This window comes from Eulemur rufifrons, chromosome 15, assembly GCF_041146395.1.
Source record: "Eulemur rufifrons isolate Redbay chromosome 15, OSU_ERuf_1, whole genome shotgun sequence".
Lineage (NCBI taxonomy): Eukaryota > Metazoa > Chordata > Mammalia > Primates > Lemuridae > Eulemur > Eulemur rufifrons.
The window spans coordinates 108,830,713-108,853,363 of record NC_090997.1 but is presented as its reverse complement, the minus strand read 5'-3'; the positions used below and the strand labels follow the sequence as shown (position 1 = coordinate 108,853,363).

General features: G+C 46.4%; 1 protein-coding gene across 11 annotated transcripts in view; it reads left to right on the top strand.

The window, feature by feature from the left end:
• The window catches only part of FAM120B (family with sequence similarity 120 member B), an 85,398-nt gene that overhangs the window by 32,834 nt on the left and 29,913 nt on the right, over positions 1–22,651 (top strand). For all 11 annotated transcript variants that reach the window (XM_069487948.1, XM_069487951.1, XM_069487950.1 and 8 more), the window contains 3 exons: positions 2,480–2,581; positions 10,390–10,562; positions 15,325–15,417. In XM_069487948.1, the coding sequence (XP_069344049.1) occupies positions 2,480–2,581; positions 10,390–10,562; positions 15,325–15,417 (368 nt within the window). The remainder of the gene's footprint in view (positions 1–2,479; positions 2,582–10,389; positions 10,563–15,324; positions 15,418–22,651) is intronic.

Below are 22,651 nucleotides of genomic sequence, written 5' to 3'. Positions count from 1 at the left end.
CCTGGTGTTTCTAATAAAGGGTGTCAGTGCTCAAGGTAGCGTCACGAAGCTGTTTACTTTCTCTGCGAAGCCAGCCCTAACGCTGTGTTGTGAGTGGTTTTAGATGAAAGACCATCAATCACTTCTACACTGACGGTATAAAGTAGACATTGTTAATATCTCAGTGATTTCCCAAGGGGGCAGTTGGCAACATTCTCACCCAGTGGGCTACTGAAGCCCAGGGCGTTGGCCATTGTGAGAAACCCCTTTCTGAGCACAGGGCAGCACACCACCGCTCAGCTGACGGGGTCTTCATGTGACTAAACCTGGTCGGGAGGATTACGTAGAAAGGGGGTGTTTTTTGTGTTTGTTTTTATTTTTTTAACAACTGTAAGAATACTCGGATTTTTCTGGGGGGGTACGTGTGTGTAAGTGAAATTTAGGCTGAGTTGAAAGTGTTCGTTGAACTCCGTTCATGAACATCTGTCTGGCTTGACCTTGTGGTGGAAACCGAGGGTGGTTATGTCAGGAGCTCGCAGGTGGGGTGGGTGGCTTACAGGTTTAGCAGGCGTTTGCACGCCCTAGCGGAGCACTGTGGGCGGGCACAGGGCATCATGGGGGGTGTCTGCACTGGGGCACAAGGGAAAGTGGGAGTTAACCAGGTTGGGGATCAAAGGTGGGGGCAGCTCTGGACCACAGGAGCACGCGTCCGAGTGTGGGGGTGAGGGAAGACGTGGTGAGTGTGAAGACCCTGAGGAATCAGCAGAGCCAGAGCGTGAGGTGTGAGCCCGCCCGGCATCCCCTGGGAACTGCGGGGTCTTGCAGAGCCTCAGGCCCCGGCCCAGACCTGCTGCGTCAGAGACCGGGAGGGGCCCGGATCTGTGCTGTCCCGGGACCCGTGGATCCCTGCTGTGATGTCAGAGCTGCTGGGTGGAAGAGGCGCCACCAGGGCCCCAGGGCCAGCTGTAGGCCCCTGGGCTGTGCTTTTATTCTGGGGGCCTTGGGCGACTATGGAGGGTTCTTAACTAGAGGGAAGCCTGGTCAGGTTTTCGTTTCAAAAAGGCAAAAGCAGTCTGGGCAGTATATCGAGGCCTTGTCTCTACCAACAGTAATAATGGTAATAAAAACAATTAGCCAGGTGTGGAGGTGTGCACCTGTAGTCCCAGCTACCTGGGAAGCTGCGGCAGGAGGGTCGCTTGAGGCTGCAGTGAGCTCTGATTTCACCACTGGAACCCCAGCCTGGGTGGCAGGGCGAGACCCTGTCTCAAAAACAGAAAAGCAGAGAACCTCCACGTATGGTGGAGCGGGGGCTGCGGGGCCAGTGTCGGGTGGGACGGGGAGTCCCCTGACAGGCTGATGGCCCCATGGGTGTGCAGGGGAGGGACTGGGAGTAGCCCGGGGGTCGGAAGCACCATACCCCATCACTAAGACAGGATGTGTCTGGGGGAGGTGGTGGCGTTAGCCTCGGCGTGTTGACCCCGGGCCCGGGGGAAGAGCACAGAGCAGGGTGGCCGCACACCCAGCTCATTCCAGGTCTTGTGACGTTGACCTTTCTGAGCCTGTGGAGGGCCAGCGTCTAGGGAGGGGCAGGAAGAGAGAAGCTTTGTAGAGGGAAGAAGACGACCAGGTGGGGAGAGCCTGAGTGGGGCTGAGGTTGGCAAGGGGCCCGGCACAGGGGGTGCTGCTGCTATGGGATTTCACAGCCGGGAGGTGAGCTGGCGCTGGCAAAGCCCTCTCAGGGGTCGTGTGGGCAGAAGCCAGCGGGGTTGATGGGAGGAGCAGCTCTGAGGGCGGGAGGCCAGCAGGCGCACCCAGGGGCCTGAGCACGCGGCGCCCAGGGACGGGCAGGAGGGTGCTGGCGACGGGGGCCTCAGGGTGGAACACGGAGGGGCCGTGGCCAGGGCGGGAAGGCGGGCGTGGCGAAGAGGAAGAGAGGGTCCTGCTCGGTTGGTGGCTGCAAGACCAGCCAAGTGGGGGCGTTGAGTGGGCAGCTTTTCCTCGCACAGACGCTTCGCTGAGTTGGATAAAGGAATCGAAGTCAAACTGAAATTTTTATGGCAGTTTTTAATCCAACAGAGAAGTACCTTTGTTCTAGATTATTTCTATCAGCTTTCGAATAGTCTAACATAATAATGGTTTTGATAGTTGCTTAAAACAGTGAGTTCAAGACCAGAAAGGACTCTCCTTCTGGCAGGTTTCTGGGCCAGTGGTGGGGTGAGAGGGGAGGAGGAAGGATGGACGAGTCGTTGAGGTGCTGGGCTCTGCGCCCGTTTCCTTGTTCAGTACCTGGATTGTCCCGAGGTTCTGTCAGCTCTGGAGGTTATGGTTCTTGCTGTAACGAACGGATCACCCTCAGCTCGCAGGGTGGGTAGGACTCCAAGGTCGCGCTGGGTCACCCTGGATGTGGGCGCTCCCTGTGCTCATGCCGCGTGGGGCCTGCCCTGCGGGGGCCTGGGGAAGCATCCTCTCGTGCCTCCACTGACCCGCTGTCTTTCTTCAGATGGCGTCAGCACCTGCCCGGCCGTCAAGGAGTGGTTTGTGTACCCTGGGAACCCGCTGAAGCACCCGGACCTCGTCAGGCCCCTGCCGATGACTGTCCCAGGTACGCACAGCCTTGGTTTAAGTAAACTTGTCTCCTCGTTGCGTGGTGTAAGCTGGAGAATGGGTCACTTGTGGAAGCATCTTTTTCCACGTCCCGATTTTCATTTCAACCCTTGGCCCAAGATGGATGTGTCTATCTCATGCAGTCCCAAGCTAAGGGAAGAAGTGACGTCGTAGCAGATGTGCCCTGGACCCGCCTGCCGGGCTGCTCTGCTCCCCCCCTCCCCCGCCTGCCTCAGGTCACGTGACGGGCAGAGGGAAGAGGCAGGGTGGCTGTGGTCAGAGTCCAGTCCCTGGAGTTGGGCAGGACCGGGTCCTGCTTGTATCAGCTCTCGTCCTCTCCCCACTGCCGACCGTCCGTCGGGGGAGCTCTGGGACTGGAAATGGGCACAAAGGAGAGTTAACTAGAGAAAATAAGTTCTATTTTCATTAAAACATAATGAGAGGGAAGGAAAAACAAAGCCCACCTAAAAATTAGCTGAAGTAAATCCAAAGAGCAGCCTTTCTTCCTGCGAGTTCCCAGTGTCTGGAAAAGGTCAGGAGCATCTGTCACGGTGCCCTGGACAGCTGGGGAGGGGGCTGAGTTTTAGTGGCCATGTCATTGTTTCAGGGAACACATTTTTCTAAAATTTTGCTATTCCATGTTCATATACATTAAATTCTCTGTTGTCACTACGATTTTCCATCACATATGCCTGTAATTTACCAAGTATGGATCTGAGCACTGGCAGTGTTTTTTTAATAAATGGAATTGTATTGAGAGAGAAGTTGAGAAAAGTGACTTTAGGGGATGTTTCCTTATTCTGTCAGTCAGTGACAGACTCAAACCTAGTGTTTATCACAAAAACAAATTAAAATGCATTGACATTTGTTTTTATAGCAAGAAGTATTTTTTAAAAGATAGCCAAAATAATTTTCCAGAAACATTGTTATATATGTAACTTTCATCTCATAGTATCCTTCCAAAAATAATGTGGAAAAGGTTTATTATAGCTTTCTTCATTGTTTGAGTTAAAGAGGATGTTTGGCTATGCATCATTATATCAAATGTCAGCAATGGTAAAACTGCAATTGCTTTTGTACCAACCTAATAAAAAAGGAATCACAGATATTTTTCAACAGAGTGGAAGTGAAGCAGGATTGCAGACAAAATTGTAGAGATTACTTAAAAATTAGAAAGGGGAAAAAATTAAAGTTGACCAGCCAAGCAGCAGAAAGAGAATTGTCATTACTGGCTACTATGGTCTGAATGTTTGTAGCCCCCAAAATCTATATGTTGAAACCTGTTCACCACTATAATGGTATCAGGAGAATGGGGCCTTTGGGAGGTGGCCAGATGTCGTCAGTGCCCTCCTGAGAGAGACCGGAGGGCTGCCTTGCCCCTCTGCTTGTGAGAGCATGGCCAGGAGGTGCCGTCTGGGAACCAGGAGGTGGGCTTCAGCAGACACCAGCCAGCCCCCAGAACCGTGAGAAACAGAATTCTGTGGTTGTAAGCTACCCAGATTATGGCATGTCATTACAGCAGCCCAGATGGACCAAGACTCTGGTCTGTTTTATTCGGGGACCTCATTTATATGCATTTGTCCTGTCCCCCGTCTGTATGTGGGTGTGTGCATGTGCACGTGTGTAGAATGCGTAGGTTCTACGTTTCCTTTACTCCTCGCATGTCACGAAGGTCCTGGCGGTGTGCGTGGGCTCCTTCCCCGCGTGCTTCCCTGCTCTGGTGTGTCCTGCAGGCCTGCCTGACCTCCTCCGTTCGAGCAGGTCTTGGGCCAGACCACAGGCAGACACTGAAGGAGCCTCTCCTGTCTCCAGGCTGGAGATTCTTCCTCAGACAAAGTACAGTGACTTTTTTTTTTCTCTTCTCAGTGTAATTTTTTGTTCACTAAGAGCATATCCTTATTTTAGAAACCCAGGAAAGCTAATTGCACACATCTAATGGGTAATTTGTCTATCCTGAATGAATTTTTAAAGTATTGAGTAATCAGTAAGCAAGCTTAGTATTTCTTGGCTATATATGTTTGACTTACGAGAAGCTTGCAGAACATCCTAGATGACTTTCACAAAATGAGATGTGGAGAAGTCATGCATTTCGTGAACAAAAGGAGCTATATTTGATTCATTCTATCAATTTCTATTAAATGATTATAGTGAAGTCTTCTCCTTATACCGTTGAAGGTTTTCATTTTGACACTTGATGCTCACGGTCATGAAAGTCTTGACAAACCTCAGAGGTTTCTGTAGATGGCAGGAGGCTGTGTGTGCGGGCAGGTGCGCTGAGTGGGGTGCCTCTGATGCGGCCGCCAGTGCCTGCAGCTGATGCCCTGACCATCGGGGAGCAAAGTAAATGGGTGAAATCTCAGGAGTGGTTTTTCTCCTATTTGTAAAAATAGTGTGAAGTTTCATCAGATGTGTTACAAATTCTCGTTAGAGTCACAAGGCAAGGGTTAAATTGTTGTGTTGAATACTTTTTATAGCCAAGTTCACTGTTTCTCGAAGGCATTAGATAGAAGCAGTGATGTCATTTTGTAAGTGTGAAATTAGGCAACTTATCCATGTAAGTATAGAAGTTAATATCCTGAGCTGTTAATGCATTCTACTTTATGTCTGAATGAATTTTCTTGCTTATTATAAATATGTCATTGAAATTTATTCATCCAAAGATTCACTGTGTGAGTTTTTAATTTTTATATTTTTTTGTCTAGGAATGCTCTACCAACGAAGAGTACTAAATAAATATTCTTATAAATTGAGCTTGTGGATTAAAACTTTCACAAATGAACTTGAGATACAACATACATGCTAGTTAATTCTAGGAGTTTCACCTCCTCCTGAGAGTGGACACAAGCCAGACAGTTTTACTAGTTTTTCACCTTAGATATATGCAAGGAAGATAACCTTACGATAATGCAAAAACCTAGCTGTTAAAATACTTATTTCCACATAAAAAGCACGTATAAGTGCCGTGGCTTAGCATCTAGCATGTCTTTCTTTATTCCCTTGTATTTAAGGCTGTGAAAGCACAAAACGGGGCAGTTGCTCTGTTCCTGAGGCCCGTCCCCCACCCTCCCTGGGGTCACGTCCTCCCAGATGTCCCTTGAGACAGTCTTCAAAGTTGTCAGTCCCAGAAATGAGCTCCGTCGCCCACCCTCGGCCTGGCCTTCTGGGGCTCAGCCCTCCTGGAGGGCCCTCGGCTGTCGCGTCCGTCCACTCACACACATCTTACCAGGTGTTATAGGAGGTTTTGAAGCTGATGCATTTTAGATGTGATTCAGGTGGGCGACGGGGCGACCAGGTGGTTGTTTAGGTCCCTAGATTGTTGCTGGAAACATCTCAGCGGCCCATGGAATTTTGGGTGAAGTGTAAGGGCCACCTTTGATCTTTGTTGGCGGTCTTATCTTTTCCTGTGTTGACCAAAAAAGTGACAGAATCTATAAATTTAGAAAGGAGGCTCTGTTCCTAAAGGAGGGTGCCACAGCCTACAGGCTGGAAGCAGGACCTCCAGCCAAAGCCAAGAAGCGAACGCTTCGAGGGAACAGGAATTTATGCTGAATGGGTGGCCGAATGTAGGTACTTAACAAGCTATAGGAGCAGTCATGAATATTTGCCAGAGGAGAAACGCCAATGCTCAGTTGAGCTTCATGCCCCTGCGTGGGACGCATGTTCAGAAAGTGGTGGCCTTGGCATGACCCGAGGGTGGCGTCCTCAGCCTTCTCACATGGAAGGGTGCAGCGGAGGACGTGAAACCCTCGCTGCGCAGAACCGCTCCGTGATCGGGGGCCTCTTTCCCGGAAGGGTGCCGGTCACTTGTGTTGAAACCACCAAAGGGAGTTGCACCCTCCAGGTGGGCTGCAGTTGGGTGGAGCAGGTCTTTCCAAAGGGCGGGGGAGCGGGGGGCCTGCGGGCAGTGAGCGAGGGGGTGCAAGGAGGCCTGTCGACGTCCCATCCTGTCTCCCATCCTGTCTCGGCCTAGAACTCAGTTTTAAAGTTTCTCTGGGGTCCCTTTGCCTGAGAGGGGGTCCATTCAGTCAGGCCTTAGCATTTTATTTTTATTTCTCAGTATCCAAACATATCTAAACATAGAAAAAGTGTAGTAAAAATGTGGTGTCATAATGTCATTAACCACAACATCATTATGTAGCACATGACTGTACTTGATTCTACTAAATATATCTCGTGAATCTTCCTTTTTTTGTATTAAACTTTTATGTGTAAGCAGTGAAACACAAGGTAAACCTTTCCTTGCCCATCTCTGTGCACTCTGAGCTATCTGTTCATAAATATTTTGTATACATTAAAATATAGGCCTCATGTTTGTTTCCTAGGGTAAAAAAAAATAGGACTGGAAGCTATGTTTCAGAATGTGGTTATATCTGGGTGGTGGGATTGTAGATTATTTTCTTAATTGTCCCTTTCTATATTTTAAAGATGTTTACAATCTCTGACTTTTGTAGGCAGGAAAAAAATGTTCTTCAGAAACGTCACTGTGTTTGAAATAACTGTGATAATGGAAGGTTTATTATTTACCTGAGATCAGAAGTGGGCAGACTTTTTTGTAGAGCAGCAGAGTAAATATTTCAGGCTTCCCAGGCCACGTGGCCTGTTACTGACTTCTGCCACTGAGGCAGACGCAGCCGGGATCAGCATGTGAACGAATGAGCGTGGCAGTTTTCCAGTGAAACGTCATTGATTGACACTGCAATTGGAATTTCATATGATGTTCTTATGTCATGAAATATTATTTTTCTTTTGTTTTTTTTTTTTCAACTATTTAAAAATGTGAAACCGATTCTTGGATCACAAGCTGTATAAAAACAAGCAGCGGTCAGGTTTGGCCCACAGGCTGCAGGCCCTGGCCTTAGCGTTTCTAAGGACTCATTGCCGACACAGTTGAATTTCTTAACATCTTAATGTCTCCATCTTAAGTACCAGTGGCCATAGAGTGTTTTGTGTTTTTTTTTTTCCTGTTTTTTTGCTTATTTTTAATGGAGTATTTTCTTTCTCTCAAGAGAAAAATTATTTTTTTTCTACAAAATAAATAATGAAAAAGCTTTTCAGGTGGAGGGAACACTTCACTCATTTCAGAAACGCAAGTGACTGTTGAGTTGTTTCACTCCTGATGGTGGGAGGTTCACTACTGAGAGTAGCAAGGGATGGAAAATAAGAAAGGAAAGAATTTCCTTTTTTGAGTCATTTGATTCTGATATCATCTGGTCAGGGGATTTGTTTCCTTAGTTAAACATGCAGGACATTTTGATCCCAGCCGGCTCTTTGTGCTTTTGGGATATATTTTACAGCTACCTCGGCCTAACAAAGAGTCACAGCTGCTGGCAGTAACAGGAGGTGTGTTACCAGTCACAGATGAATGTGTCCGACCTTAGGAGGGGCACCGTTCCGCATGGCAGAGAGTGGGTGTGGGATTCCCCCATGTCTGCAGTTCTGTGTCTTCATCCAGACTCATCCACGGCTGTGATGTGTTAGGTTGGTGCAAAAGTGATTGCGGTTTTAGCATTGTTGGCATTTGCTCTTTGATATTGGAATACATTTTTAAACCAATATGGTTATGTAATACGTCATTTTAATGCACATTTCTTGCTTTATGTTTTTTTGCTAATGACTTATTACTTGCTGTTTATTTTATATTTATTTTAGACTATGGGAATGATGTTAGACAAAAAGCAAATTTGAGGGATTTTCTTATTCGAGTTTAAAATGGGTCGTAAAGCAACAGAGACAACTTGCAACATCCACAACGCATTTGGCCCAGGGACTGCTAATGATCGTGCAGTGCAGTGGGGGTTCAAGAAGTTGCGCAAAGGAGACGGGAGCCTGGAAGATGAGGAGCGCAGTGGCCATCGGAATTTGACGACAGCCAACCGAGAGCAATCACTGAAGCTGATCCTCTTACAACTGCACGAGAAGTTGCTGAAGAACTCAACATCAGCTATTCTGCACTCAGACTGTTCAGCATTTGAAGCAAATTGGAAAGGTGAAAGGCTCAATAAGGGGGTGCCTCATGAGCTGACCGAAAATCAAAACGATTGTGGTTTTTGAAGTGTCGTCCTCTCTTATTGTATGCAACAACGGACTATTTCTCTATCGGATTGTGATGTGCGATAAAAAGTGGATTGTCTACAGCAGCCGGTGACGACCAGCTCAGTGGTTGGACCGAGAAGAAGCTCCAGAGCACTTCCCAAAGCCACACTGGCACAAAGAAAAGGTCCTGGTCCCTGTTGGGTGGTCTACTGCCAGTCTGATCCATTGCAGCTTTCTGAATCCTGGTGAAACCATGACGTCTGAGAAACATGCTCAGCAGATCGATGAGATGCACCGAAAACTGCAGCGCCTGCAGCCGGCCCAGAAAGGGCCCAGTTCTTCTCCACCACGACGCCTGACCGCACGTCACACAACCAACACTTCAAAAGTTGAACGAATTGTGCTATGAAGTTCTGCCTCATCCGCCACATTCACCTGACCTCTTGCCTACCGACTACCACTTCGAGCATCTTGACAACTTTTTGCAGGGAAAACGCTTCCACAACCAGCAGGATGCAGAAAATGCTTTCCAAGAGTTCATCGAATCCCGAAGCACGGATTTTTACGCTACATGAATAAAAAAACTTATTTCTCGTTGGCAAAAATTTGTTGATTATAATGGTTCCTGTTTTGATTAATAAAGATGTGTTCAAGCCTAGTTATAATGAAGTAAAATTCCTGGTCCCAAATCGCCATTACTTTTGCACCAACCTAATAGATTTTTTTTTCTTTTGATTTTAAGAATTTAAGTGTAACATATAAAGTATAGAAATGAAACACTAAATATTACATTTTAGGACTCTGTTTATTTAATAGTTTTAGGGACATGCGTCATGAAGTGTGGGGTCCATAGGTGACCTGCATCCAAGTGTTCCTTGTTAAAATGCAGATTTCCAGGCACCAGACCTGTCACATCAGGATTTCTGCATATAGATCCCAGGAAAATGCATTTTTTACAGTCTCTGCAGCTGATTCTTCTGCATATGAAAGTTTGAAAACCATTAGTTTAGGAGCATAAGAGAGTAAAGGGGTAGGTCGACGGAGCCTCCGGGTGCGTGCGCATCACGGCCGTGGTGTATGAGTGTGGCACTTCTGTGTCACAGCCCGAGTTGGCACATGCGAAGGATGTTCTGAAAAGCGCCTTAGGACAGAGAGTGCAGCCTGGGTGGGAGCAAAATCCCCTGGTTTCCCTCAAAAACTTAGTCATTACAAAAAGGAAGAGGGGTTTGTTTGTGTTGTTTTTTTTTTTTTTTTTTTTTTGAGACAAAGTCTCACTGTGTTGCCCAGGCTAGAGTGCCGTGGTGTCAACCTAGCTCACAGCAACCTCAAACTCCTGGGCTCAAGCGATCCTCCTGCCTCAGCCTCCCGAGTAGCTGGGACTACAGGCATGTGCCACCATGCCTGGCTCATTTTTCTATATATATTTTTAGCTGTGCAGCTAATTTCTTTCTATTTTTAGTAGAGATGGGGTCTCGCGCTTGCTCAGGCTCATCTCTAACTGCTGACCTCTAGTGATCCTCCCGCCTCGGCCTCTCAGAGTGCTAGGATTACAGGCGTGAGCCACCACGCCTGGCCCAGAAGAGGGTTTTCAATTTTTTTTTTTAATTAGGAAACTTGGATCATGTTTACTTTTTAGCTCCTTCAAGCTTTAAAGTCTCAAGTGTATCAAGAGGGGAAGAGATTTGTTTCCTTTTATTTTATTTCCAGAAGAAGCATATTATAACTTGCTGCTGCAAAGAATAATGCTACATGTACCTTTTTTTTTTTAACTAGGGGGAACGCCGAGTTTGAAAATGCTGTGGCTGAGCCAGGAGCCAGAAGTGCAGGTCCGGCGCCTGGACACGCTCCTGGCCTGTTTCAACCTGTCGTCCTCCAGAGAAGAGCTGCAGGCCCTGGAGAGCCCACTCGCAGCTCTGTGCTGCCTCCTCATCTACCTGTTTGTCCAGGTAACTCGGTGCTGAGAGGCCACGCTGTGGGGCGTGGCTTGGACTGGGCCTGGAGCACCTTCTCCAGTGTCTGTTCCGTAGATCGCTGTTCGTCCTCTGAGACGCTCTAAATGTCAAAAGAAGGTTCCGTGGTGAAATGCTCCTGAGAAACCCTGTCTGCTCCGTCAGACTTTGGGTTGTGGTGCATGTGAGCAGTGGAGGCTCAGGGAATCCTGCAGGTGAAGGAACCTGCTTCAGCTTTGATTACGCTTCCTCAAGCTAATGAGGTCCCGTGGTGCAGCCCCGTCCTGTGTGGTGGCTGGGGTGGCGGTTCCTGTTGCTGGGTGTGCTGCGATGTCGGGAGGGACCTGCCGGGAGGTCTGGCCTCGCCTCGGTTGCTCGGCACCTCTGGGCAGATTGTTCCGGCTTTCCTGAGTCATGCCCATCCAGCAGGGGCTCACTGAGCGCTTAGCCTCTCTCCTCCCTGCCAGCGAGAGGGCGGTAACAGCCTTCTGGGGTTACTGCACGGCCACCTTCCGGAAAACACCAAGGCGGTTTTTGCAGAAGGGCCCAGTGAAATGTCTGCTGGTGTTGTCACCACCATCGTCCGTGTCCTCCCGTCCCTCAGGCTACTGCTGCGCATGAGCAATCGGGCACCCCAGCCTTCCTCTTAGTGTCACTCAGCAAGTTGGGCTGTTTCTTTTTCATTAGTTTTACAGGTAGTTTACATAGTAAATGATAAAGTCCAATTAAAAGATTCCCCTTTTTAATAGTTTTCTACCTTTGCAATAATGTTTGGACACTTTAGTAAAAGAGGCTGAGAACCCTTTGTCTCCCGGCCCCTTTCTCCAGATACCTCCTCCCGTCCCCCCTCCCCAGCTCTGTGATTTAGGGTGATTTTCGTCTCACTGTTGACAAGGTGTGGGGAGTTAGCTATGTTCCCAGCAAAAATTGGATCACTTGGGGAGGGGTCATCATAAGAGATAAGGAAATGATGGAAAATAGAAATAAAATAGAAATAATATAATAGAATATAGAAATAAAAGAATACACAGAGATGAAAGTACAGTCTTATAAAGTATAGATTTTATAAAAGTTGGGGGATCGGAGGATCAGGAGACCTCCAGCGTTTTCGTGAGCTGTGAGGCCTCGAGTAAAGTTTTACATTAGTATTTACTGGTACAGTGATCCGTTGTCAGGGGTAACAGATTTATATAATAACAGGTAGTTTGTTTTAGGTTAAAAGTGTCCCCAAAAGCTTTTAGAGATTCCTTAATTCATTTTGTCTATGTGAGCAAACGGTTGCAAAATCTTTTTAAGACAAACTTTTGAGTTTTAAGATAAAACTATCACTTAGTAGAAAAGTTAAACAGAGATATGGTGGCTCTATATGTTTTTTGTTTAGTTTTTGTGGATTGAGACAGGTAGTCAGGAGTAAAGTAGGAACTGTCCCTTAGGCCAAGGTGTCTGTTGGGTGGGCACTTTTTGATCAGGTCTCCTGTGGCTCCACGCCAAGCGTCACCTTGGGAAGCAGCTGCCTGACTGGTGAGATGTCCTCTTCTTTTGATGTGTGAACTAACACATTCACATATTCCTTCAGGGCAAAGCCCTGCAGAACTCCTGAAATCATCTCTCCCTGTAGGGCAGCAATTCTGTAGAGCAGTGTTGATCCATGGAGCAACAACAAGGCAGCTGCTGCTGCCCGGGGGGCTTTCTCGTACACTCTCTGACCCCTTCAGGTTGTCCTGTCAGCTCCCCGTCTCCCTCTTGTGCTGGGTCTGCTTCAGCGTGACCGCTGGTTCCACTGCCTGGAACAGGAAGTTCTGCCAGTCTGTTCCTCACACCCGAATTACTCTGCGCATCATGGATCGTCTTTGGGAACTTTGCTCTGAGGGTAGAGGACACCCCAGGGAACCCTGCTCTGATTCCTCCTCTCTGAATGTCCTCTTGGCTCTGCACGTTCTCTAGTTTGCTCTCCATGCTGCAGTTTGTAAAAATGTGGTTAAATGGCTCTTGGATATTTTATTGCTTCATTATTGGTTTCTCATAACATCAGTATAAGCTTTAGTTTTTGTGTTACTCTTTTGAGTAGGATACTTGTTTGTTTGCACAAAACTTAGTAAAGTATAAATTACTATAGGCTGGCAGGAATTATTTAATATTTGAATACACAAACATATTTCTTTTGATATTACTTACTAAATATGCATGCGTGTGTTGTCAGTTAATATTTTCTGTCCATTGCTTAGTCATCTCCAGGTGTCTGTGGTTGACGCTGAGCCATGGTGGGAAGTGGTGGGTGGCCGGTAACTGAGTTTTCTCACCCACAGAAATAAGTGTTTTGTTCTCGACGCTGTGTGTGCACAGCCATGGGATGCCACGGGGTCGGCTCGGGGACCTGCACGCAGAGGTGCTCCCCCAGCCGTGCCGACTGGAGTCAGCGAAGCTCTGCTCCCTGTCAGCTGTGCGTTGCCCGTCGTCGTGAAAATCCACTTCAGGCAGAAAAAGTCCAAAGTTCTAGAATAGTAGCTTTACATCCCTATTTATATACACTTGAAGCAAGACAAACATCAAGAGGAAAATTTCCACTTTACCCTTTCTCTATAAATAATGACCTTTTAAATAAAATCTCTTCAGTGTAAGTCAGCATGAGTAGACTCGGTGAGGTGGCTTAGAGAAGATGTTAAAATTGGAACTTTTTAAAATTAGGAAACAGCAAATTGACAAATCAGTTGCAACCATTAAATCAAGAAGGTACTGTGTTACTCACAGGGATAATTACTCTCTCAATAAGGCTAAAAAGATAAATTTATAAAAACATTGTAATTTTATATAGTTAAGCCTAACTTAAATGTTTTGATCTGTAATATGGGATGAAAAAATTGATGCTGTTCAGCATCCACAAACTACAGAGAAACTATTAATAAATACAGTTACCCCTCGGTGTCGCTGGGGAGTTGGTTTCAGGCCCCTGAGCACTAAAATCTGTGCATAGTCAAGTCCTGCAGTTGGCCCTGCAGAATCCTGTGTTTGAAAAGTCAGTCCTCTCTGTACAAAAGGTTTTGCATCCCTGTCAATACTGCGTTTCCCGTCCTAGTTTGGTTGAAAAAAGTCTGCATATAAATGGACCCGCCCAGTTCAAACCCATGTTGTTCAGGGGTCAAGTGTATTCTCATTCGGCCTGACCTCCTTGACAACAACAAAAGATTTTATTAAAGATTTATCTGAGAAAATCCTCTGGAAGCATAAGTTTACGTCACAGAAAAGGTACCTATTTTATATAATCTACAGTAGAACAAATACTTTATAATAATGCACACCTTATATATTATTAAATGATAATCCATTATGTGAAATTCTGAAGAGTTAGATATTGCGAAGTGTTTTAGGCGACCTCTGATATATTTTAGTTTTGCTAATTACAAAAATGGTAGCGTATGAAATTGTTTAACTGTACAAACATGACGTATAAAATAGCTATTCTTTTCTTGTAGGTTGGTATTTTAAGCCCAGCATTCTTCCAGAGTTACTAAGGCAGGACGTGCAGTTACATACCAGCAACCTCAGTCTGCACAGTGAGGGAGCGTGTGGATTTCATAACACACGTGCTGTGCTTGCTCTTCCAAGATGTGGATCTGTGTTCTTGGTCACGGGTTTTATGCATTTGCAGATTTTTCTCCCCAGAATAATTAGAATTGCTGTCGTTTATACAAAGGGGAGCGGGAGGCCCTGCCGAGCAGTCTCTGCGATGTATGGTGGGGTCGTTTTCACTGGCAATGGGCACGTTCGCCATTTTTATTGTCCAGAAAGAGTCAGTGAAATTGTTACCGGTGAGTTTGTTGTTTTCCGGTTTCCTTTCCCCGAGCCTTTCCCTGCCACGGGGCGTGCTCTATGGGAACAGGCTCCCATGGTCTCGTGACGGTGGTGGGTTGGGTGGAATCAGTCAGTGGGTCCCGTGCTGCTGTTACCCGCGGGGGCAGGATTGGCTGCCGAGCGAGGACGTCTTGGCCTCAGGACGCAGGGAGGGAGGAGGGGCGGGCACCGTCTGCTGTGAGGTGTCCAGTCCTCCCAGGGTCCCTCCTCGAGCCTCGAGCCCCGAGCCCACGGTTGCCTCGAGACCCAGCCATTCTCCGTCTGCCTCTTTCTTTGCCCTGGTTTCTCACACACTCTGCTTAGGTCTGTGGGTCCCACCGTGGGCAGGGCTTCTCTGTGGGTTTCAGGGTGCTTTAATCTGGGATCCGAGGACACAGGTTTCCCCCGGGTGGAGCGAGACAGGTGTTGACCCCCTACCCCCACGCCTGGCTGCAGTTGCTCCCTGTCCAGACACCCCCGAGCTGTCCACTCTGCACTTGCTGCCAAAATGATGGCCTGTGCTCCTCTCAGACTTGCACTTGGGTGGCACCTCCGGATCCTTCCCAGGGGTTCTGGAGATTTCTGCCTTGCTGGGGAGTAACTTTACTAGAAGTCAGATTCCCCTGTTCAGCTTGGCCTGTGAGTTGTGTGCACAGCCGAGGACGCTGTGGAGAGAGCTTCACAGCCAGCGGCCCAGGACAGTGAGGGAAGAGCCTGTGCTTTTCTCAGCACATGTCCCCCGCTGCCCCATGCGTGTCTGTGTGTGCACATGTGCCTGTGTGTCTCTGTGCACGTGTGTACCTGTGCGTGCACATGTGTGCCTGTGTGTGTGTGTGTGACATGCGTCCATATTTATCAGCTGGGATCGGTTTGTGAGAAGTGTGGGATGTCCTGCTGTCACCTAACGCTGGCCTTCCTCTGTCCCTTGCAGGTGGACACCCTTTGCCTAGAGGATTTGCATGCGTTCATCGCCCAGGCCCTGTGCCTCCAAGGAAAATCGACTGCGCAGCTGGTGAACTTACAGGTACAGAGATGACCAGTCAGTTGTCACAGCCCTGAAGACAAGGGGCAGTGACCAGAGGGTCAGCGTTGCTTCCCACCTCCTCTGTCCATCACGGCTGACGAGCCACAGAGAAGACGGGGCGGCCTTTTAGCTGCGGCCTTTTCACGAGGCAGCAGCTGTCACGTCTCTTAGGCGGCTGGAGGGTGGCACCAGGGTCGGGCACGACAGGTGCTGCCGTGGCTCCGGGGTGAGAAGCTCGCGGTTCTCAGAGCCGTCTCCCTCTGCAGTCTCATGATTTGGGGAGAGTTTATTTGATCCTGTATGACAGGGGTCCCCGGCTTGTGGTGAGTTGTGCAATTATTTCATTATGTGTGACAGTGTAGTAATAGAGCTAAGGTGCACAATAAATGTGATGGGCTTGAATCGTCCTGAACCAACCACCCCCCCCCGTGCCCCCTCCCCAGGTCCACCCGCGGTCCGTGGAAAGATTGTCTTCCGTGAAAACGGTCCCTGGTGCCAAAACCGTTGGGGACCTCTGCTTTACAAGCCTTGCTAAGTTCTAGGGTCAGCGGTTTGGGCCCGTTTGCATGCTGCCCGCCTGTTCTGTCCCCAGGCCTTGCCTCCCAGCCCACCTGGTGACCCTCGAGGGCCCTGCGCACCTTCCCACACCCTCCCTGGCGCTGTGTCTGCAGCCTGTGTTCAGTGAAGGGGGGTTATGGAAGGGGAGGGTGTACCCCAGGTTCTTGGACCTGTCAGAAAGTGACATTGCTTCCTCCCCACAGATCAGCATATGTTATAATTGTAATCTTTTTTCCCAAAGGGCTTTTTATTGGCCTTATAAAGTCAACCTGATTCCTCAAAGCAGTCTGGGCATATTTAAAAATACGCCATTCTAGTCAAAGCCTTGGTAAAATAACCAGCATCTCTAATTCTGTCCTGTTATAAAAGAAAAACAGATTCTTGTTGAACTTATGCAGATGACTATATTACATAAAATAAGAATACTCATGAATAGTTTCCAAATTCTGGAGAAATCAAGTAAAGTGTTTCAAACTGTTTGCAAAATACATTTTACTAATTTGTCGTAAGCTATAAACAGCTCAGAAGAAGAAAAAACTTTTTGTCTTCTGGGAAACAAAACATAAAAGAATTAGCAATGTTTTAAACAAATGGTCAAAAAATTAGTTCAATCCCATGTAATTAATTCTTGTTCTGGGCCGGGCGGGGTGGCTCACGCCTGCAATCCTAGCACTCTGGGAAGCCGAGGCAGGTGGATTGTTTGAGGTCAGGAGTTCGAGACCAGCCTGAGCAAGCGCGAGACCCCGTCTCTACTAAAAATAGCAAGGAATTAGCTGGACAACTAAAAATATGTATATAGAAAAAAAACGAGCCGGGCATGGTGGCGCATGCCTGTAGTCCCAGCTACTCGGGAGGCTGAAGCAGGAGGATCGCTTGAGCCCAGGAGTTTGAGGTTGCTGTGAGCTAGGCTGACGCCACAGCACTCTAGCCTGGGCAATAGAGTGAGGCTCTGTCTCAAAAAAAAACAAAAAAAAATCTTGTTCTGCTTGAGGTTGGATTAACAATCCTCATGAAGGTATCAGTGTTTGGATTTTTTTTTAATGTATTTATTATTTATTAAAGCCAGATTCTTTAGAGTCCGAGGGCATCTAGCTGAGGTGTCTGGATGTGAAACCCAAAGCATCTTTCGTTAAAGTGGAAGTAGCTTTCATACAGAAAAGCCAACGTTACTATTTGGAAGAGTTTGCCACGGAGCTTGTATGTCATGGGTGTGTCTGGAGGGCCTCAGGAAACAGGTGATTCAGTTTCATCTCGTCCAAGTTGGAAAAATGGAAGAAGAGTTTGACACATTATTTGGAGACTTGTAGCTAGAAAAGAATTCAAGATTCAGTCTAAATTGTATGAACTCTAAGGTTACTAGAAAACTGCTTTTTGAGAAGAGTTAAAGTCAGAATTGTGGATGACAAAAAGTTTTAGAATATCCATGTTATTAAAGAGACAATTGACAGAGAAATTTGGTTATTTTTGTGGAATGTAACAATTTAACATATTAACCGTAATTCTTATTGATAACATATATCAAAGCATATCAGAATTTTAGGAATCTTGTACAGTTTTGGAACACATTAATAACGTTTATATAAATAAGACTCAAAGTTAAACACCATTTTATATTTGACAAAGCCTCCTGTGTGGTTTTAACATACCAAATAAGCCTAATATGTCTCGCTAACGTTTTCATGGCCTTAATATTTAGAAAGCTAGTTTTAGGTCAAAAAGACAATTTAGAATTTTGATTTTGGAAAGTTTGTCGATTACCAAAGTTTTAAAATATTTGTTGTCACAAAACATTTATTGTCATAAAACAAGATCACAGGTTACTAGAAAATAGTCATTCAGCCAGAGTGATAATTCAAAGATTTTAGAAATCAAAATGTGTTACGCTTTTTTTAAACTTTTATGTTCACTTAGTTTAATTTATTTAATTTAAAACTATTTTTAAAACCTTTGAATTAGGCAAAATTAATTTTCCAAAACCCACATTTCTATGTCTTCTTATAAACTTTTCTTCCCTCCCCCCCCAAAAAACCCATATTCAATTTTTTCTTCATATTTTATGGATAGAATTGTTTCTCTTATATCTGGTAGTTTTCATTACATACATTCATTACAATGTTAGCTCTTAGTAACCTTTATTGTTAATAAAAACCCAGGAAGTTAAAGTAACTTTGAGCTGTGTTCAGTCCCCAATTTTGTTAGAGTACATCTAAATATTTTTAGCTTTCTATGTTATATGAAAATAAGATGTCAAAGTATATGTACTTCAACTTATGTTTATTAATCAATGTTTTTTAACTTATAAATGACTCAGACATTTTATGATTATCCTTTTTGATTTAACATATCATGACTTTAAGATTTTATTTATTTTTCTTTAAGATTTTAAATTGTAGAAAAGAATTTTGAAACTATACATGTACCATCTGTAGGCCCACAGTCAAATCTAGCCAAATATTAAAAATATTACAGAAACAGCAGTTTTGAGACCTTAAAATGTCTAGCAGAGATAGACAGGTTTCAATGCAACAGATTCAGGTGAAAATTTCTAAATTAAATTTTGGAGATATTTTATTTTACCAGTGGTTTTTAAAACTCCCTTATTCATTAAAGATCACTAACGTCACATGAACTTGAAAAGCATCTGGGCTTATTTACTTAATTTATGACCCATACCCATGCATTTTGGGATCCTGCAGCCTTGATTTTAGAGCTCCAGCCATGAGACTGGCAGAACTCGTCGACAGGACAGTTGGATGTAAACCACGCCGTGGAGGACTGGACGAGGACAATTCCTCCTCTCACGCGGGGCCCGGCCCCTCGGTGAGTCTCAGAGGAACCAGGGCACAATTAGCATCCTACGGCACAGGAGGAAGCCGAGCCCTTCCAGGAGGGAGTGTGGGCCTGTTAGAAGGCAGTGGTGGGCGCCAAGGCAACATGACACACAGGAAGTCGCTTTGTCGGGAGACCAGCTTCATTTAGGGTGGGGAGTATTGAACCTCGGAACACTCGCCCCCACCCCCCCAAAAGAGAGGTGCCGTGGGACGGAGCTGTGCAGTGTGTTTATAACCCACGTCTTACCAAGAGCTTTCAGGGCTCCTGCCACCCTTTCTTAGCTGAGGCCGAAGGAAAGGAGGAGCCTCTTGTGGGGCCTCCAGCGCCCTCCCCTGGCCATGCTGCCAGGGCCAGAAACTCCACAGTGCAAGGGAGTCTCTGGTGTCCCCAAAGCCAAAGAGATCAGGTTTCACAGTACAAGAGAGAGGTTTTGTATCTGAGAGGATCTGTTTGTGGCCTTTCAAATGCCATAAGGAAAACAGAAGACGCTTGGAAAGAGGGGTGAGCGGCATCTGTTTTCTGAGTTCCTTAAGGAGCCTGAACCATTAGAAGCAGCAGATTTTACCTGGGACAAACAGTTGGCAGCTTTGCTTTTGAACTCTTTAACTAAAGATACCCTTCTGAGTGAAACCAGGAAGCCTTAACTAAGGTTATAACTTAAGCAGGGGAGCAAGAGATGTCTCCCACGAGCTGGGAAGCAGTTTTTTTGCCATCCAGAAAAGCCGCAAGAACAGCTCACAGCAGGAAAGTCTCGCTGGCCGTAAACCAGGTGTGACCCACGTTTCTGTCCAGCCACGTTTTTTGTGTCTCAGTTTCCCAGCTGACCGTTTACATGTAAAAGTCCAAAAGCCTCCTGTGCCTCTCACGGGCAGAAGAAAACAGGAAGTTAAAGGTTGTCCATGGAATAAATGGCAAAAGTCATGTAAAATCAAGCCAGACTTAGTCCCTGATGGGGAACTGAACCCGGGCTGTCGGGGTGAAAGTGCAGAATCCCAGCCATTGGGCCAAAGGATGGGTTGGCGTCTGCTGTCGTTGCCATGGGAACTGCATGCAGAGGATTTTTATTCTTCAGGTCAGATTTTACTCTTTAATTTTGTCAGGAGCATTTTTAAGGCCAGCCATGACAGTTATGTGTCCTCCTTGTAATCCAGTTCTGATACTAATAGAAAAAGACAATTGTTTAGAATAAGAGATTTCTAAAATCCATCTTTTGGTTTAAAGGACCCATCTCTGGCCATTATTTTTCAATGATGTGCTTAATTCTAAAGCGACTTAGTCTAATGGTTTCTTCAGAGATCCAGCGGTGCCACGTCCTATTAAAGAAATCAGAACTGCCCTCCACTGAAGCTGCTGTTAATCATCGTCAAAGCTTTCGCTCCGTATCTCAAGCAGACTTAAGCTTTGGCTCAAGGCTCAGGCCGGAAGCCAAAGTCCACCTCCTGTGCTACCTCCTTGTGACAGAGACTTTTTACAATAACACAGAAAGACTGAGCAAGGAAACCCTATCTCTGGGAGGGAAAAGGGATTAAATGAATTTATATCACAGAGTAGCAAAGTCACTGTATTAAGACTAGTCACATAAATCCTTTTTCTCCCATCAGTCAAAACAGACAAACAGTGATTTTTACCGTCCACTCAACTGGCTTGTGCAGAGAGAGAGGCCAGGATCCCTGGTTGGGGTACATTTTATATATGTGTGTGTGTGTGTGTGTGTGTGTGTATTATGTGTATGTGTATATATGTGTGTGTGTGTGTGTGTATTGTGTATGTGTATATATATGTGCGTGTGTGTGTGTGTATTTTTTTTAAAAAACCCTTTTTGCCCGCTGATCAGGTTCTTGGTTTTTTCTCAACTGCAGTTTTTTGGAAGAACAGAGCAGCTTCAAACTGTGGGAAACAAAGCACTTTTCCGCATAAAAGTTTACTGTAAAAAATAAAAAAATCACTGACATGAGGCACATTGATTAAAGAAAAAGGCATTTAAGTCAGTTTTTACCACGTATACGAGAAGCTTTTAGAATGAAACCCCAGCAGAACAGGAGGGAGAAGAGCAAGGCTGGCAGAAGGGTCCTGCTATGCAGATGAAGTCTCCCAGTTCAGAGTCCTCAGAGAGATTAAATGCTTCCTTTTAAAACTTTTAAAGGTGCGGGACTCTCTGTCAGTCTTTTCTAGTTCGGGTAAAAGAGAGTCTTGGCTGCATGGAGATTCTCCACAGGTGTGAAAAGACATCTGTGGAGATGTCTACAAAAGCAGCTTGTAGCAGCCGCCTTAAATATGTCACTGAAATATTTTGGGATGAGTTATTATTTTTTATCTTTTTGGACCAGCTAGTGTATTGCAGCTGTGGGGGGGGGGGTAGTCAATTTTAGAGGCCTTGTTTTCCTCAGTTTAGTTGGTCTAATCTAAGACTAAAACTAAAAACAGAAAAAACAATCACACAATTAAAATGTTGTTGCGATCTCTAAGCACGAGAAGAAGTTGTAGCCAGCTGACAGTAGACCTTGGCCCTCAGCTGTCAAACTCTAAAACCAAACCCCACGCCAGCTCCTGCCCCGGAGTGGGGCCCACGCCGAGCCTGCTCTCCATCCTCATGGCTTCGCCCTCCGTGTCAGAGGTGAGCAAAACTCCCCTGGAGGAGTTCCCTAGCAGAGTAAACCTCAGCTCTCAACCAAACGTTGGGAGATTGAGGGTCTCTGGAAAGAAGACCCTGAACCTCAGCGGCCTGCCCGGTCTGCCACGGCAGCGAGGGGCTCTGGCTGGCACCTGGGCTCCAGTTGGAAAGTCGCTCCGGGTTAAGAAGGCCAAACTCTGCTCAGGGTCCCTTTGTGGTCGCCACGACAACCCAAGTAAAGGACAAAGGGAAAAAAATCTCAATGGATGTTTATTAAGCCAAGATTTTGAGGACACGGCCCAGGAAAAACAGGAACTAGACAAGCTGCGGCAGTTTTTCCGTGGGGAAATTGGAATCCTCAGCAATTTAAAGGCAGCAGAGAGAATGAAAGATGCAGGGTTGGGGGGAGCTGATGAGTAAAGTGGTTACATTCTTGTGAGGCCCAAGAAAGTGCACATTTTACATAAAATAGGGAGTGAAGAAAGCATCAGTTACGTGGATGTCCCTGGGCATGTGGAAGAATGTCTGATTCTGTCTGGTCTCCAGCCTGTCACCTGGAGATAGCCTTGTAATTCACGTTAGTGTGGCTTAGTGGCTTTAGCTTTAGGTGCTGGACGCAGGTACAGTTCGCATGTCCTTGCTTATGGGAGGGAGGTCAGCAGGCAATGTCCTGAATGGATGATGTGTGGGGCCGGTTCCCACGGGTACCTGAGGCCTTTGCCTTCTCTCTCTCTTTTTTTTTTTTTTTGAGACAGAATCTTACTCTGTTCTGTGGGCTAGAGTGCTGCGGCGTCAGCCTAGCTCACAGCAACCTCCAACTCCTGGGCTCAAGCAATCCTCCTGCCTCAGCCTCCCAAGTAGCTGGGACTACAGGCGTGTGCCACCATGCCCAGCTAATTTTTCTATATATATTTTTAACTGTCCGTATAATTTCTTTCTACTTTTAGTAGAAATGGGGTCTCACGCTTGCTCAGGCTGGGCTCGAACTCCTGAGCTCGAGTGATCCTCCCGCCTCGCCCAGCCTGTGTTCTCTTTTGAATGAGGAGTTGCCGGGCGGGGCGGGGGGGTGGCCCTGAGGCTTTGATTTTGTTTTTACGACGTCCTGTCTAGGAATGTGCAGGGGGGTACAAATACCGACCTTGCTCTCCCAGTATTTTGTGAGAATGTAATAACATGCCCAGTGTTGTGTAAAGTCCCCCATAAAACAGCAGGGACCGTGATTGTCGTCATTCT